Source organism: Scardinius erythrophthalmus, assembly GCF_964197995.2.
Source record: "Scardinius erythrophthalmus genome assembly, chromosome: 25".
Lineage (NCBI taxonomy): Eukaryota > Metazoa > Chordata > Actinopteri > Cypriniformes > Leuciscidae > Scardinius > Scardinius erythrophthalmus.
Genome location: NC_138245.1, coordinates 23,763,069 through 23,776,031, shown reverse-complemented (window position 1 = coordinate 23,776,031; position 12,963 = coordinate 23,763,069). Strand labels below are relative to the sequence as shown.

The following is a 12,963-nucleotide window of genomic DNA, read 5'->3' as shown; positions in this document are numbered from 1 at the left end:
TGGCGGCTGGAGAATACTGGATGTGAGCTTGTGGCGGATTTTGCAAACACACATATTGTGTGACACATCTGGGTCTGTGGAGACACTGGGCCAAATTTGGCCGGTCCAAGACGGATGACAACACCAAGGTGTCGTCCTGATCAGAAAGAATCCTACAAAACAGAAGGGAAAGACTCAGAAGTTTTTCCTCAGCCAAGTTCTGTCCTAGACCAGCACTGATTGATGCCTCTTTCTCCTCCTCCTCTTTTTTTTTTTTTTTTTTTTTAAAGAGGAGATCCCATTTGGCTCCGGAAAGCTCATTTTCACAGGTTTCTCTTGGTGTGCCTGTGTGGTCCTGTTTGAGAAAGCTGCCGCGTGATTTGTGAGTGTGCGCGAGTGTATACGCAGACTGGCCTCCTTTCACTGCTTAATTGCTGGACGGTACCCTGGAGAGTAAGTAGCAGGATGAAGACACAGAAATGTGCTGGATTTCACATGTTGCTACTCCTGTATGTCAGACTGATGCTAGCAGTGGATGCCTACAGACCCCAAAGAGTGAGTATAGCATATCTCAGCATACATTTAGAACACCAAGAGCAGCAAAAACTACAGGACACGTTTTGTTCGCAGTAGAATTTGAATGATACTGAGGTTTAATTCAACAGAGTTTTCATTTATAATGGTTATAATATCCATATTTAGTTGTGAACCAGTTTGGCATCATTTATACTCTCAAATGTCGCGAAAGGGTGTTTTTTTGGTTCCCCAAAGAACTTTTCAGTGAACAGTTGTTAAAAGATCTATTTTTTCTTAGCTCTAAGAACATTTATAAAATTAAAATTGTTGAATGAAAAGATTCCAGTGATGTTAAAGGTTCTAAATGGAACCATAAATGCTAATAAGGAACGTTCATTTTTAAGAGTATACTCACCTCAATGTCATCCCAAACCTGTATGACTTTCATTCTTCTGTGTAAATATTCTAAAGAACATTTTTATTCATTCAATGAAAGTCAAAGGGGTCTAATACAATATTGGACCCCACTGACTTTTTTTTTTGTTTTGTTTTTTTGGGTGAGCTGCCCCTTTAAAATACGTCAATTTGCGCTGACTCACTGAACGGGGACCTGTTATAAGATCAGGAGGGCCGGATGGGGCCTCCTGCTGTGACCTTCGGGTGACTTAATAGCAAATTTGATCATTTTCCTGTATGTTACCTTGGGAAATGAGGCTTGAATCAGTCTAAAATCAATGAAAATGTTTGGAATTGCAATTTTTTGCGGTAAGATTGATGGTTCCCCTGGAAGCATGCTGGGGAACACTATGGCTACTAGTAAGAATTTCCAAAGACAAGCTGTTAAGGCCATTCATCTGTTTTTCAGTGCGTGTATGTGAGTATATCAGTGATCGGTTACATAAGAAGGGTGATGAGTTCCAAGCAGTGGTGCAATAGCATAATATCCAATTCGTTTTTACAGATACGCTCCATAAAGAGGCAGTGTTAGTATGTGTGTGTGTGGCATGAAGCCTGGTATCCAAGTGCAGCCTGAGGCGTCGTAGGGTCTTTTATATGTTCAAACTCTCACTGTTCTCACCCGTTTAGTTTCTTCTTCCTTGTTAGGGGCCTCTACCTCATTAACTTGTCCAGGGAAAATTCACAGTTGTAACTCATATTCTTTCTTTTTAAACCCCTCCTCATTCTCTCGCTCTTTCTGTTTGTTGTTGCATTGTCTGTGTGGGTAAGTGGAAGCAGACGTCTCCACCCAAACATACTGAAGGGATCACAGAAGATAATGTCACTACACGACAGCAGGATGCGAGACTTCTCTGATGACTTTCATATCGCGTGCCAACCCTCTCCATCCCAGCCTTGGCTGTTTTACTTTCCGCCCGCTTTGTGGCTTTCCCGTCTCATAAAAGCATGATTGGGATTTGGAAGTCCTTTGGCCTCTATTGCTGTTTTTTTATTCAGTCTTTTTTTGTGGGACACACCCGGTGTGTAGTAAACAATCAAAACCAAGCCAGTACTGGTTTTTGCCTGCTTAACTCAATATTCTCAATAACTCATGTGGTATTGATTGAGAGGTGGTAGACTTTGTGTAGGGGTTTGTGTGTAAATGCACTCCAACAAACCTTACATGGGCATAATCTGCTCCATGAACTCTGTCCACTTGCTCTTCTGTTTTGTAATGAAGGATATTGGTGACTGATGTATTTATCAGGCTGGCCAAAAAAGTACCCATGTCCGATTAATTATTGAGATTCAAGCTAATATTGTATAAAATAAATGCTCATCAAATCATTTGTTTTTATGATTTGTGTACATTTGTTATTCAGTTTTATGGAAGCCTAAAGCTCAGTGGTAGCCTATGTTTTGCTATTGGCTGCTAGTAACTGTACATTATCGCCCTTATCACTTGACTACTCACAAAATAAATAAATACGTGGAAATGAAATACTGATTTGATTTGAAAATTATGAAGTTATTTTATAATCTTATTTGAATATAAATTTCTGCTTCTTAAGGAAACAAATAGTCCACCACAGTGTACAAAACAATTGTCCTAGCAACAAGACGAGCAATGAAACTCTAATAGCGAAACTGTAAGTTTATCTGCTTAAAAACCGTGCAATTTTTAGTGAGAATTGTCATGTAGCTTTTAACTTGCTTAACTTTTTACTGATATAATCATCAGAGCTTCGCTGACAACACGTTTCTGTGCAAGTGTGTCCTCCATACTGTATGTGTGTGTGTGCGTTTGAGTGGGAGAGAGAGCGGGGGAAAGATAGTATGTGCTTTCTGTACATAATAAAACATAATTTTGTTGTTGGCTGTAAGGAAATCATTTGGCGAAGTGATATGGAACTATAATGACCCTGGAACTACTTTAGCCATGTGTTTCCCTGAAAATAATTGCACACCTTAGAACGTTCATCAAGCAATCAGATTCAAGCATTCAACAGCCCCGTAGTAAAGTAGAAAATATCAGATCGAACCTCACATTTGACCAGTAAGAAACATTCAGACAGAGCTGTGGTGTAATATAATATTGGCATTATTTTGACGATTTGCCCATTGTTTACTTGACTTTCTAGGTATCAATATCGACATTGGTCATTGAAAGAGGGACCACTGGTGACTCTGTAAAGGTTATTCCGCAGCTGTCACCAGGCACTTAGTAGTTATTCAATCCATGTTTTGCAAAACAGCCATGATATTCTATTCATATTGGTGGCAGGCGTCCCAAACTCCAATCACTGGGATCTGTGTCTTCACTGAGCTTCTAAACAGGTGGTCCATACTGAGCTAATAGAGTGTTTGTTCCAGTTGTTTAGAGTGGGCCTCTGCCAGAGGGTGTTCTGTGTGTTTGGCTACACAAGTTGGTTTGAAAGCAGAAAATCTGAACTTTATGGCCTGACAACAAACATAGACTGAACACAAAGTTCTAGATAAGTTCTAAAGAACCTAAAATTCAGTAAGCCTTGCAAAGTCTAATTGTGTATGTTTGTCCATTTAGAAGAGCTTTAGAACTGCTTCAGATGATTCAAGAGTTCATCCAGCCATCCATGCAGATTCTTTGATAGATCTTTTCAGCAAGTTGTGAGGGAACACTCTGTGGATTATATTGCAGTTGTAAAACTAAGGGGCTGTTTAAGGTCTGATGCAACCCTGGTGTATAAGTCATGACGATAGGAACAGCTGCATCCTTTCCCTAGTGTAATACCGATTCTTTACACAGCCAAAAAATTGCTGAGAAATCCAACATTGATTATCACTACTGCCCTCTAGTGGACAGAATTCTCATTTAAATCTGTCTCAGAATGGTTTTGGGGGTTATATCCTACTGGTTGGCCTTTTATCGTGGCAAGACTTCACATACCTCACAGACAGCAGGGAGTTTGTATGATTCAAGGGGAAAGAATCTGTTGCTCATTTGTGTAGAATTAGGGCATTCATTTTTCAAATCCTTTGATTTTTCTAACTTCTGCTGTGCTCTTCCATACTGTGGCTGATTTTTGCTCAGCATGCCTCAAACATATTCTTCTGAGAATTGTTCGCCTCTGTGCTAAAATCAGCAGCCCCAATGTCGTTATTCAAGACTGTGTTTCTCTCATAGGACATAAACCAGGAGAAGTGGGAACAAGAACTGAGGGAAGCTGGAAGTCTGGATGAGCTTCTGATGTTGACCGAATACCCGGACTGGAAGCTGTGGAGATGCAGACTCAAGCTGAAGCACTTTGACGACACCTCTCCACCCGAGAACCGCAGGTCAACTCGCTATGCGGCTGCATCTTTCAGCCCACAGATGCTAAAAGGTTGAGACCTTCATGCAAACACAATTGAGAATATGTGGTGTCTAAGTACACAGATTTGTGTTTAGCAATGTGGTGGCAAATGTACAAGTATAAATGTTTTTGTCTTTTTCAGAAATTGATGATGAATGGCAGAAAACACAGTGTATGCCCAGAGAGACGTGTATAGACGTGGCTAAAGAGTTGGGCACCAATACAGCAGTGTTTTTCAAGCCCCCGTGCGTCTCTGTCTTCAGGTGTGGCGGCTGCTGCAACAAAGAGGGAGTTACCTGCCGTAATACAAGCATGACTTATGTCAATAAAACTGTGAGCACTACTCATTGCATTGCGTGGGTATTATATAAAAATTAATGTCCAATATAATCTCTTTGTACTTGCTTAATTATATGGAAATGATGTGCAGTTCATTCAACATGTTATAGAGCATACTCAATATCCAATCTTAGGACTCTTTCACACAGAACATATTTGCATTGAAATTTTTTTTAAAGTAGAAACTTTAATTAGAGCCATGTTTTTAGAAAGCACGGGACGCTGCAAAAGATCTGATTGCAAGGCTCAAACTTGTCAATGGTAAAGCAGTGCAGTGATATGCTGTCATGTGTGAGACGCCGCACAAGATGTGAGATGCGAGTGCAACAGACAAATATATCCCTCTCTCGCATGTTTACATAGAAAAACAATGGAAAGGCAGCACAGTGATATGCAAAAACGTGTTTTGTGTGAATAGCCCCTTACACCGTCTTAAAGGGACAGTTCATCCCAAAAATGCAAAAAATTCTGTCTACATTTACTTACCCTCATTTTAGCCACTTTTATGGTGCTTTTGTGTCCTTTTTGCAATTTTAAAGCATTGGTCGCTGTCGATTAGAATTTAATGGAAAAGAGCGGCCAGTATCATTCTTCAAAATTTCTCCTTTTGTGTTCCACAGAAGTAAGTTATGCAGGTTTGGAATGATTTGAGGATGAGAAACCAAAGACAGAATTAAATTTTTTTATTGAATTATCCCTTTAACATGTGTTTTATGTGCACATACTGTTCCATTTGACTGTTCGTAAAAGACGTCCTCTTCTTCACAGATATTGAGTGTGAGTCTGGCGCCTTATAAATCTGGACCAGAGCCTGTGCTGGTGAAAATAGCCAATCACACTGAGTGTAAGTGCCAGGAACACGCGCTGATCCGCAGACATGTTCGTGAGAAGCACAGGAAGAACGGGTCAGTACCAGACTCAAATGTACTGTAACAATATGAAACTAGATAAATTGCATGAGATTAAATAATAGTGAATGTTTCTCCAGTTAACAGTTTTAGAGGTTGATGAAGTTATCAATGAGGCATTCAACATTCCCCTACTCTTACATTAAGTGCAATATATTTTTATTTAAATTGGCTGAGTTGTAGTGTATCATCAAACTCTTTGAAACGTTAGACCCAACCCTTGTTTTTCCAGTGCCACACTGTTATTCACTGTTGATACAACAGTGTTGCTTTAAGAGAAATTACAGATTGTGCCATGCTGAGTGTCAGCCATATGTAGGAGTGCTTTCTGGCATAATAATATGTGTCTGTGTACAGTTGGTCTCCTACACGTAAGCCAGAAGACAAGAGGCTATGCAACAAAGGTTTAATATGGGACTGGATGGCGGAGCGATGTGTGACGTACCCCTCCAGCAAACAAGGTCAGTGAGCAATTAATTTCAACTCCCCGTATTGCCAATTCTTGTTCTGGCCTAAAGCACGAATGACTCAATTACTTTTTATTTACTTGCTATATTGCAGGGACTTTAATTTAATATAGACCCAACAAGGAACACAACAACATGATTTTTATATCTGATTTTTTTTTTACACCTGCGATAACACATTTATTTTTTATTTTTGCATTTTTTTTTTTTTTTTACCAGAACCGCCATCTTCCGTCAGTGAGGAGGACTGTGAGATTGATGTAGAGCGATGTGAATGTATTCCAAAAGTATGGACAGACAGATTACACCATACGTGACACAATTCAACAAATCTTATAAAGGTAGAATTATTTTCAAAACTATACATTTAATTTATCTCACACTATTGGATATTAAAACTAATTTGTTTGCTGTTTAATACTTGATTCTGATTGGTCAGTCATGCCATTCCGCCATCTGGTATTTCAGTGCGCTTTTTCAGTCTCATATTGCATTCACGCTCTCTTTTGATTCAAACAAACGCAACTGCCGTTATCTTGCGTCTTATTTATCAATTGCAATACAAATCACCTCAGAGGACTTCAGCATTCATACTGTAATATTGTTGCAGTCTTCTTTTTCTTGTTTAAATGAAACTTATCCCATAATTTACTCTCCTTCAAGCCGGCCTAGGTGTATATGTCTTTCTTTTCTCAGCTGAAAACGATTGGCGTTATATTAAAAAATATCCTGGCTCTTCCAAGCTTTATAATGGGACTGAATAGTGATTCAGATTTTGAAGCCCAAAAAAGTGCATCCATCCATCATAAAAGTAACCCATACGACTCCAGTGGGTTAATAAAGGCCTTCTGAAGCAAAGCTTCATAAACTTTATAAACTAAAATCACTGGCTTCTGTATGCGAGTCGAGTTCTGGTGGAAGAGTGAACTCTGACCCTACGCATAATGTATTGACGAACACGGAGGCATAGAGGATATAGCAAAACAAAACACCGGTGACAAACTAGAAGTCTAAATCGAGAATTTTTAAAGAGAAATGTCGGAGGAGCTTGAGTTTGTCATACGTCGGGTCAGTTCACTCTTCCGCCAGAACTCGACTCGCGTACGCCTGTCACCGGAAGCTAGTGATTGCAGTTTATAAGTTATAATTATGGATATTTTACTTACAAAAACACATCACTTCACTTCAGAAGGACTTTATTAACCCCCTGGTGCCGTATGGATTACTTTTATGATGGATGGATGTGCTTTTTTGGGCTTCAAAAAACAAGGGACCATTCACTCCCATTATAAAGCTGGGATGAGCCAAAATATTTTTTAATATAACTCAGATTGTGTTCGGCTGAAAGAAGAAAGTCATAGTATACACCTAGGATGGTTTGAAGTAAATTATGGGATAATTTTCATTTTTGGGTGAACTAACCCTTTAAGCCTAATTTATGCATAAAATTATAAAGTAACGTTAGCACAAATTAAGGTTTCACGTCCACGTAGCTGTGCCACTCCACGTTGGGATCTGATGACCCTGTCAAGCTTTATTTTGACTCACTTTAAATGATCTCTTAACAAAGCTTTTCAGTCTGATACGCATAGCCTGCTATTCAGATTCGTGTCAAATATTAAACTACCCAGCAAACAAAAACATGCTCCTAAATTTTTTAAAAAAACTTTAAAAATCTTGGCTATTTTAAATGTTCTTGGCTATGCTAACATTTAGGTCATGTTCTATTTTGTTCCGTTTTCAATTTTTATTATCATTTTGCAAACATTAGTTAGCCTATACTTTGGCCTTTAGCCTATACACATACTCTGCCAAGGCATCACTTTATGTGTCTTGCGTGTGACACGCCCTATGGAAGAGAGGGGTGGGGTGAGCAGTTGCTCATTATCATTTAAAGAGACATGCACCAAAACGGGTCGCTATGAACAGAGCTGTTTTTGAGGAGGTAAAAAGAGTGTTGTTTTACACAACCATTGAGTTTTAAAACCATTTTAACCAAAGTATGTTACAAACTTTACATGAAGATCCTAAAGAATCATACCAACTTGAGGAAAATGGGCATCCGATGACCCCTTTAACGTCACTTAAATTTTTTTGTTTTGTTTATAGCATTGAGAGAACCTTGCCAGAACGTTAGCCAAAGTCCTGAGAATGTTCCCTGTTAGCTGGGTATGGAGTCAGGTTTGAGCTGTTTCTCACCAACTAATCAATGACACTCTGTTTCATATATTCTTTCACAGCTGCAAGAGAGAAAACAACGATGAACACGACGCCCTGACGATCTGCAAGTGCCGAATGTAGAGACTGCAAAATACCATTTAATTTATTTATCTCTCTATTTATATCAAATAAAAATACTTTTATTAACATTTATTCAAACATCTCATCAGTATCATGGCAGCGATAGCTTTCTAAATATAACAACAACACTGCTTTTCCTGTCTGAACACAATGAAAAATGATATCTGAGTTATACGTCTCTTTTGCACTGAAGTCAACATTTCACCCTAAAGAATATCTGTGGAATTTCTTAGATATAATTTATATCTCAAATAGTTATATTTTTCAAAATGTTTCCAGATGGGCTAATATGGTCATGTTTCCATTTCACAAGAGGACTTTATGCGGTATGGTACATAAATACAGAAGTACTTGATGACTCAATGACTAAGCCTCTTTTTAAGTTTTGTTCACCACTGAGCATGCTGCCAACAGTAAGAAAAATGTACCGAAGATAAAATGCTGTTCAAATAAAAAATGGCAAATTTAATAAATAGGCCTATGATTGTGATGTTTTCAAGGACCATTATGAAAGCCTAAAAGAGGGTCCTTGGCATGTTTCAAGGACATTTCATTTATGTAAAAGGCCAAAAACCCATAAAATCTTACCAGAGCAAATTGTGCTCATATAATTCTCTTTCCAAACTTTGTTTTGTAGTTTTTGGTCTAACCTAAAATCAATATTAATCCAACAGTGAATATGGTTCTTTTCAGTGTTGCGTTATTAAATAGATATAGACTGGGGTAGCATCTCTGTATAACTATGAGACAAATCCTTCATTAACTAGTCATTAAAAGTCATGAAATACCCTATGAAAGACTATAGCAGGCAGTGTTGGGGATGCATTACAGGTAATGTGTATTATGTAATCAGATTACTTTTTGGATGTAACAAATATATTAACGGGTTACACTTTATTTTAAGGTCCCGTAGTTACATTGTACTTAGTACTGAGTAATATTAATTTACTTCATGTGCTTACAGTTTGGTTTAGGGTTGGTTACTTTTAATTATGCATAATTTACACTTTTTATGTAACGTGTAACTACATCATCTTAAATTAAAGTGTTACTAATGAATGCATTACTTAAGAAATTTACGCATTATTTTAATTCATTTGCTTACACACTTAAAAAATTGTCATCTCCATAATATTAGTCACATAGAAATGGGCATTCATGTATGCGTGGGAACAGACAAAAAGTTCAAAAGTAACAAAACACTTTAATTGTAACTTAAAAAAAACTTCCTGTAGATTTTTGTTCCAGATCTCCTTTTGTTCTTGTCTACACTTATACAAACAAAAATAATTTTCCTTGGTAATCCTTTTTTAAATGACAGTATGCCCAACTATAAGAGACAAATTTTCTCGAACAAATACATAGTGTTCATGCTGGTTTTGCTTATTCTTTATCCGGTAAGATTTCCATGGAAACTCTTCCATTTACTTACAGTAGTGCCATCATAGCCCTGATGTTAATAATAGGTCTTAGCTGCTTGGGGGCAAACGTGAATAAATCATTATTAGCACAAAACATTTGTAAGAGCACCGTGACTCACTGTCTGATGTCTCACCCTGTTTGATGATAACTATCGACCAGTATAACAAACCGATATCAAAGCTGACTCCAACAAAACTAAAATAACATAGTTGGCTCAAACATCAAGGACAGTTGTGCAACAGCAGCCGTTTTCAGTAATCATCCTGTTTTTCCAATAAGTAGGGATTGAGCCACTAAAATGCTATTTTCTGCCACATTGTATTGCAACAGCAGCTTATACCGATGCAAACAAATAAATATTAACTCGCTCTCTTAAAATATGCTCGGAATCGTTTAAATTAAGCATTTTAAAATGTCTGACTCATTTAGAGAATCGGGTCAATCAAATGCTTTTTTTGAAGCAGTAAACAAAATAATATGATGGATATATATATATATATATAAATAATTATATGAATATAGGCATACAAAATACTGAATTATTGAGAAGATACAGTTTCAATACATGTGTATTTTCTAATAGAGGGCTGTGACATATGTGGTTGTGATGGGTGAACAAAACCTCCAGGATTTTTGCACTGAAAACTTTTCACTTCAATTCCACAATAAAGGCAACCTGTCACTCCTGACATTTTCACTCAGAAACCTATTCATCTCCTCAAGATCATCATTGACACCCTCTTCCTCCAGGTTGCGACTTGCCCACATACTCTCTGTCCATTATTGTGGAAGGTCACAGTCGTTGCCCCCCGGAGAGTTAAATGCCTTGGAGTTGTCCAAGATATCTTGACCTTTACGGATCACTTTGCGGCAAAGGCACAGTCCAGCCTTCACGTCCCTATAAGACAAATCCTGCACTTAATGCATCCCTACTGCCCTCATTTGCTCTATTCATCTCTTCACTCAAGGGTTGTAAATCATTCTGTTCATATGACCACTTGAAAACATTCGTCATTATGCCCCTTAAAGGAACACGCCGACTTTTTGGGACTTTAGCTTATTCGCCGTATCCCCCAGAGTAAGATAAGTCCATACATACCCTTTTCATCTCCGTGCGTGCCGTAACTCCGTCTGACGCACCCACCGCTAGCCTAGCTAAGACGGCTTCAGCTAGCATACGGCTCCCAATAAGTGACAAAATAACGCCAACGTTTTCCTATTTACATGCAGAATTTACATTCTGCGGAGTGATTTACTCCAACTCTGAGCGAACTCTCTGCTCCTCACCACGGGGCTTCTCATGTGCTGCGAGCAAATCACTCCGCAGAAGTAGCAGTGCTTCGCTTTCTGAGAATATAGTTCACAGTATGTATACGGTTAGAAGATGGCTGTGTCTCATGTGACCTTGTTATTTGTACACGCTGTGACTATACAAATCACATGTACATAGGAAAATGTTGGTGTTATTTTGTCACTTATTGGGAGCCGTATGCTAGCTGGAGCCGTTTACCTCCAGTCTTTGTGCTAAGCTAGGCTAGCGGTGGGTGCGTCAGACAGAGTTACGGCACGCACGGAGATGAAAAGGGTATGGACTTATCTAACTCTGGGGGATACGGTGAAAAAGCTAAAGTCCCAAAAAGCCGGCGTGTTCCTTTAAGCAATGATGGGACATTTTATCTCTGATAATGCGTATCTGCATTTCACATGAAATGCAATTTTTACAAATCCGTTTCGAGCTACATTCATATGTGGTTTGAAATCCTATTCAAATCGCATGGAAATCCGTTTCAGTCTGACCGCTCTGATCAGATTTCACGTGGTTTGTGTGAATTTCAGACGTTATTATAGGAAAAGTGCGGAAATGCAGAAAATGACAAAACTGAACAGTTGCGATACACATTGCGGACAGTCAATAATTTTAGATCAGATTTCAATCGGATACACAAACAATCAAATTTGGACTGACAGTGTGAACATATCTGGAGAGGCTCTCTTCACATGAAAGGCACTTCAAAGGGGTCATATCAAAGTTTTTTATAATTTCAGTTTTCCCTGAGGTCTGCAATTAGTTAAGTAGCCTATTGTGCATCATTTTGTTTATCATCATTTTCCACTCTCTCTGACAGTTTCTTGTCGCTTTGCCTTTAGGACTTCATGCAAATACTTTTCTGTTGAGTTCAAGTTTTTAACTGCACCATCATTCATAAGCAGATTCATAAAATAATGCATGCTGTAATGAGCCGCACGAACTCTCAAGGTCAGACTGAGACATCATTTCTTTTGAAAGTTCCAACATGATAATAGTGCAACAATGAATTCTTCTAGTAAGATAAAGAGAAATTTTAAAATAAATGTCTCTTTCAAACTGACCTTTTATAAATAACTGTAAATTAACTTTTTAGCTTGAGCATTATTTCAAAAGATGAAAATCAGACAAAAAACTGGGGAAAATTAAACAAAATCTCCTAAAATCAGGTTTATTTGTTACAACTGGATTGATTCTGATGGTTGCAGAACTGCTGCAGTAAACGCTATTGTCTGTCCAGTGTTTTTAATAAAAAATAAAAGCCCCAAAGCAATCAAAATCAAATCCATTTGCTCAAACTGTCACAATGACTGATTCATTTTGGCTATTTGCTACTATATATTAGAAAAGTGTATTGGATTTGAGAACACAATTTTAGGATACAACAAAAACCTCAAACTGTTCAGTACAAAACAGTTTTGACAGCAGACTGACCTCCCTTTTTTTCCTGATGGTCTTCGAAATCATGCTTCCCGTAGAAATTCAATTTCATCTTACAGTTTTGAAGCTCCAGTGCCGGCATTTCCACACAACATTCTCCAACATATTCATGGAAGAGCCACAGACACTTATTCAGGTCAGCCTGTCAGAACTAAACACTGCTTGTCGGCGTGCGAACGGGCAGCATGTGACCTCATCTCTACATGAAAGGGTTCCAGGGCATAGAAGAAGGGCAAGGCACAACAAAATATGAAAAATGGGAAATGAGAGTCTCATGGGTGTTTTTGTCTGCGTTCCTACATCATACTGAAATATTAGTGTCCTGAACCTGTCTCAACTCTGTGTACTTTCTACGTTATAAGATTATGATATAATAAGCTCTGATCTTATTTAGATATTTCTGTCTGGCTCTGATCTAGTTATCTTAGTCCCAGAGGGGAGTTAAAAAATGTACAGTCCAGTAAAGCTCATAAGAACAAGGAGACGCTTATAATGAGTTTTAAACAAATTTAAAA

The 12,963-nt window shown here is 38.2% G+C and overlaps 1 protein-coding gene across 2 annotated transcripts; it reads left to right on the top strand.

The window, feature by feature from the left end:
- The first annotated feature begins 300 nt into the window (after positions 1 to 300).
- vegfd (vascular endothelial growth factor D) lies at positions 301 to 8,747 on the top strand. 2 transcript variants are annotated; one of them, XM_081357264.1, is made up of 7 exons: positions 301 to 534; positions 4,097 to 4,295; positions 4,408 to 4,598; positions 5,373 to 5,509; positions 5,870 to 5,973; positions 6,199 to 6,320; positions 8,220 to 8,747. In XM_081357264.1, exons 1-6 carry the CDS (start codon positions 445 to 447, stop codon positions 6,294 to 6,296), a joined length of 819 nt encoding a protein of 272 aa, XP_081213390.1. In that variant the 5' UTR covers positions 301 to 444; the 3' UTR covers positions 6,297 to 6,320; positions 8,220 to 8,747. The 2 variants fall into 2 exon arrangements, with proteins under 2 accessions (XP_081213390.1, XP_081213391.1); XM_081357265.1 differs by lacking the exon at positions 6,199 to 6,320.
- The last annotated feature ends 4,216 nt before the right edge of the window (positions 8,748 to 12,963 follow it).